Below are 4825 nucleotides of genomic sequence, written 5' to 3'. Positions count from 1 at the left end.
CCTGGCTGTGCAGTCTGTTAGGGACTGGGGCTCGCCAGGGATTCAGAGAAACCCCTATGGCTCCAAATTCCCATCACTGGTGGCAGGTAAAATAAGAGTGAGTCAAGGAGGGAGGGAAGAGCAGCCCCCTCCTTGCTCCATCAGCATCGGACCAGACATGGTCCATGGCCCCCACTGTCAAGTGCCTTTTTTTTTTTTTTTTTTTTTTTGAGCAACGTGTCTCAGGGATCGCCATCTCAAGGGGTTTCTGGGTTCCACATGCTGCAGTGGGCAAGGTGAAGCAAAAGCCCCTCAACCCACCCGGAATATTAACTTCACCAAGAAAAGGTCCCCAAAGTTGTCCGCTCTGTGTTTGTCTCCTCTGAGCTCTCACTGGGGCGGGTGGGGGGCTGGCATTAGGGACAGCCTGTCAGGAATAGCCCTTCACTGTCACTGGTCTGCCCTGAAAATAGTCCCTGAGCTAGGCTTGGCTTAACCCTTCCCAGCCCCTCCTGGTCAAAAATAGCCTTGCAGAGCATGTGTGACCTCTCTGCGGGGGCACTTGTCATGTGCCTTGGCTGCTTGGGACTTTGGAGGGGTTGCAGTGAGGTGAGGCTCAGCCCGGGGTCTGGAAGGGAAGTTTCCCAGGGGAATGGTTGCCAAAGGATCCAAATCTTGAGCTTACCTGGCCTTTTGTACAGTCTGTATGCAGGGAGCTGCATGCCCACCTGGAGGTCTGTGAAACTCCACCTGCTCTGCCACTCAGAGTCACAGTCACCTGCTGAGCCCAAAGCCTGTTCTCACCTGCAGGACATGATGCTCCTGAACTGTGGCTGTTGGTGCAGCCCAAGAAACAGCACTACTTGGGCAGAAGGCAGCCTGCCCATGGGGAAAAATGGAGATGGGCTGGTCAGGAAATGTTTTAAATGAAAAGGCTGTGAACTGGGTGGAGAGAGCCAAAGAAACACTTCAGTAGGGATAGCAAGGACAAAACCTGAACAGATTTTGAGCTTGCTGGGCATACGGGCAGGACTGTGTGTCATGGGTTGAGGTGATGCCTTCCTTGCCCACACTCTCCACAGGTGACTGGGCTAGAGGGGGTGACCTGCACCCCCAGGGGATGCTGGAAAGGCTGCCTGGAGCCAGCAGAGACCAACGGTCCCAGCATAGTGCCTACCGGCAGGGAGTGTTCATGTCTCATCTTCCCCCTTCTCTTCCAGGTCTCAAAACTGGAGGTGGCTCTTCAGGTGGCTCAGGGCACACTTTCCACTACACCTTCCACGGAGACCCCCACGCTACCTTTGCATCCTTCTTTGGAGGCTCCAACCCTTTTGACATCTTCTTCGCTAGCAGCCGCTACCGAATGTTCAATGGATTTGACCAGGAGGACCTGGATATTGATGATGATGAAGACCCTTTCAGTGCCTTTGGCCGGTTTGGCTTCAACGGCTTTAACGGGGTTCATCGGCGGCACCAAGAGTCCCTGCACACACGGAGGAAGATCCAAGACCCACCCATCATCCATGAGCTCAAGGTGTCCCTTGAAGAGATCTACCACGGCTCCACCAAGAGGATGAGGATCACCCGCAGAAGGCTCAGTGCTGATGGCCGGACCATGCGGACTGAGGACAAGATCCTAAACATTGTCATCAAACGGGGTTGGAAGGAGGGAACCAAAATCACATTCCCCAAAGAAGGGGATGCCACCCCAGACAACATCCCGGCCGACATAGTCTTCATCCTCAAGGACAAGCCTCACTCGCACTTCAAGAGGGATGGGACGAATGTGGTCTACATGGCAAACATCAGTCTTAAAGAGGTGGGTATGGGTGGGAAATCCTGCTAGGTAGGGGGAGGTGGCACTGGGTCATGGCACATGGGGCCAAGTCCTTGTCCTGCGCTGATGAGGAAGGACCAGGTAGGTCATGAGAGACACAAGCAAAGAAGTCTGCAGAGAGTAGCACGGAGGCCAGTTTGCCCTTGGTTTTGGAGATGCTCAACCTCCGTGCTGGGTGTAGGACATGGGTGCTGCAGTCCCTGCTGAATGTGCCTTGCTTCTTGAGCCAATACAGAAAAACCCGGTTTGCTGGCATGAGTCTGGTCCCTGCTTGTTCTTGTAGCTGAGTCTGCTGTGGCTTGGCTATGGTCTGGGACAGCGCTTGGTGCCTCTCCCCGTGGACAGAGAGCAGGGTCATGCGGAGAAAGGTGGTACCTCACCCTCGCTGAGCAATGCTTTAGCTGTTTTCCTTGGTTCTGGCTTTCCTAGGTGAAGAACCAAATAAATGAAATACTCGGGCAGTGAGCAAAACCCAACACATCCAGGCTGCCAGTCCTGGAGGTCACAGAGGGGCTGGATGCATCAGAGCCAGCAAGCTGGGCAAAGGTGGAGAGGAAGGGGAGATTTCCCCAGTACAAGATGTGCCGTTTGCCACTGCTGCTGTATAACTAGCTTTTAATAAACCCCAACTGTCAGCTGCATTTAACATTGACATTTTTGGCAGCTGCCATTTGCTGTGCCTTTCTGACTGTAGATGCTGTCTGTCTTCCTAATGAGCTGATTTTTTTTTCCTGAAGAGAGATTTATGTTCTCAAATGCATTTAATAGAAATAAGCTCAATGGGCCAGACCTGAGGGAGGGAAACGTGAGCTTGTTAGTGTGCCAGCAAGTCAGGAGAGCTTTGGGATGACTCTGCATCCCAGCTCGGGCTGTGACTGGGTGTACTGGGGTCAAGGGGCAGCCGTGTTTGTTGGGCAGAGCTGGATGCTCCTGGAGCAAACTCAGCTCAAGTTAACTTGCAGATGCAGGAGTTGAATTTCCTTCACAGTGCAAAGTGAAGAGGTTTGTTTCTGCAGTGGTTGGCTCCCCTGGCTGCTCCATAAATACTCGGGAGAGGCTGCCTTATTTAGGGAGCCATGCATGCCATATCTCAGATGTTTCCTTCTGTGCATTCCCCTATCCATAAAATTAACCCCAAGCTGGCTGTGCTGATGTCCAGACCACATTAGCCCAAGTTCAGCCCTGCTCAGGCTGGAGGGACTCTCGCTTGGAGTTGCCCTTTGAGAAGCAAGTGGAGAAACCTGCTCTGTCCCCACGCGCTATTGCACCAAGAGTGCTGGTGCTGGGTGCCTGCGATCTCTGTGAGCAAGGCGTGTGTGCTGGTGTTTGGTTTGCACGATGCAGTCACAAAGTGGAAAATTGCTGGTCTGGGCAAATTCCTTGTCTCTTTGAGCTGGATTGTCTGGTCTCTGTCCTCCCCCACCGCAAACGCAATGTGCTGGGCATCCTCAGGATGCTGCTGGCCTGGCTGCCGTACCCAGCCTGCTGTTTCTATCTTCCATGAGAAGAAGAACTTTAAGTGCTCTGGACCACGAGCAGATGCCAGGAGCTTCCCATCTCTATATGACACCACCTCAGTATGTGATGGAGTACAACCTCTTCATCACCTGAGCCCACAGCTGTAGCCTTGGGCGCTCTCCTTACACCCTTCCTCCTTGTAGGTCTGCCATCTTTAGCTCAAGCTTTAGTCTCTGCTGCTGCTGTGAGAGCGGCACAGCGTGGTGTCCTCAGGTGGAGCTGGCAGGCAGTGGGTGCTGAGACCTGACTCACAGCTGTGCCAGAGACCCCTCGCCAAGCACCCTGCTGCCATGGGGAGCAAGGCAGCTGGGGCTGGGAGCAATTAGGAGGGTACCTTCCTCATCCTTCTCCATCCCACAGACCCTTCTGCAGAGCAGCCTGGGGACATCATGACCTCCCAGCCCTTGTCCTGGCCCCACTGGGTGCCATGTTCCCCCAGCCAGGATGGGGTGGGGTGATTGCCCCCTGGCTGCTGCAGAAGCCGGAGGTGTGTGAGGGCTTCCCCAGGGACTCGTGGGCTGTGGGGAAGTGTCCCCTCCTAAAATTACAGGCACGCGTCACAGTGGGAGGCTGAGGGAGGGAGGAGAGACACCGCTCCGCTGATTTTCAGGCAGTGCTGCAGGCAGGGGCTTGCACCCGCCTGGCAGCCGCCCGCTTTGCATCCTTTACCTGGTGTCACCTTCCTTGAAGCATCCGGTGGAGACGCAAGCAGTGGCGACGTCCCCCCGCCAGCTTTGCTGTGAGCAAAGGAGGACCCAACGCTGACCTAGATAAAGCTCCACTCCCACAGCACAGCGCTCAGCTATCACACCCACGGTGATTTCATCCCAGGGGAAATAAACTCAGCCTCTTTCTAGGATGTGGAGCAGCTCCTGTGGTTACTGGTGTTACTTCAACAACCAGTTTCCCAAATGCCAATGAAGCTGAGCAAGGATGAAGAACAGGGACATACGGCAGAGGAGCGATCACCTTGGATTATTGTATCTTGGCTCTTGGAAGGAAACGTTAAGATCCCGTCTGCCTTCGCTGTTACCACCCACTCCTGCTCGCATCTCTCTGCTTGCCCCCTCCGTGTACTCCCATTGGGAATTCCTGATCTCCTTCCCATTTTGTGGTTGGAGATGTCCTTCCCCTGGCACGTGTGGACCTATGCAGCCCTCCCTGGTGCGTGGCAGTGGGCAGCAGCGAGCAGGAGGACTCCAACATCCTTGGGCAAGTGCAGGGCAGAAATGCATTGATGGGGGGGGATCAGGAATCCCCCCCAACCTACTGGAGCCTCAGTGTCCAGCATGAGAAGAAGAGATGTTTCTCCTAGTGCCTGCTGCCACTGTGCCACCAGAGGCTTTTCCTGGGAAGGGGGATGCAGAACATCCCCCCCCCGCCCTCCACCCCAGAAACAGCAAACTGCCTCCTCCTGCCCTCCCTTTACAGGGTGTTTTGGAGGGCACCAGAGGGCTGGGACCCCCAGGACCCAGCTCAGAGGAGTGAGCC

General features: G+C 54.9%; 1 protein-coding gene across 1 annotated transcript in view; it reads left to right on the top strand.

Annotated features, from left to right (window-relative positions):
• The window catches only part of DNAJB5 (DnaJ (Hsp40) homolog, subfamily B, member 5), a gene marked incomplete at its 3' end in the record, with an annotated part of 2931 nt that extends 1133 nt beyond the window's left edge, over positions 1 to 1798 (top strand). The window contains exon 2 of the mRNA XM_010293604.1: positions 1200 to 1798. Within this exon, the coding sequence (XP_010291906.1) occupies positions 1200 to 1798 (599 nt within the window). The remainder of the gene's footprint in view (positions 1 to 1199) is intronic.
• Positions 1799 to 4825: the final 3027 nt, after the last annotated feature.

This window comes from Phaethon lepturus, unplaced genomic scaffold (genome assembly GCF_000687285.1).
Source record: "Phaethon lepturus isolate BGI_N335 unplaced genomic scaffold, ASM68728v1 scaffold28558, whole genome shotgun sequence".
NCBI classification, from domain to species: domain Eukaryota; kingdom Metazoa; phylum Chordata; class Aves; order Phaethontiformes; family Phaethontidae; genus Phaethon; species Phaethon lepturus.
The sequence above is the reverse complement of the archived record's forward strand: the minus strand, read 5'-3'. Positions and strand labels throughout refer to the sequence as shown.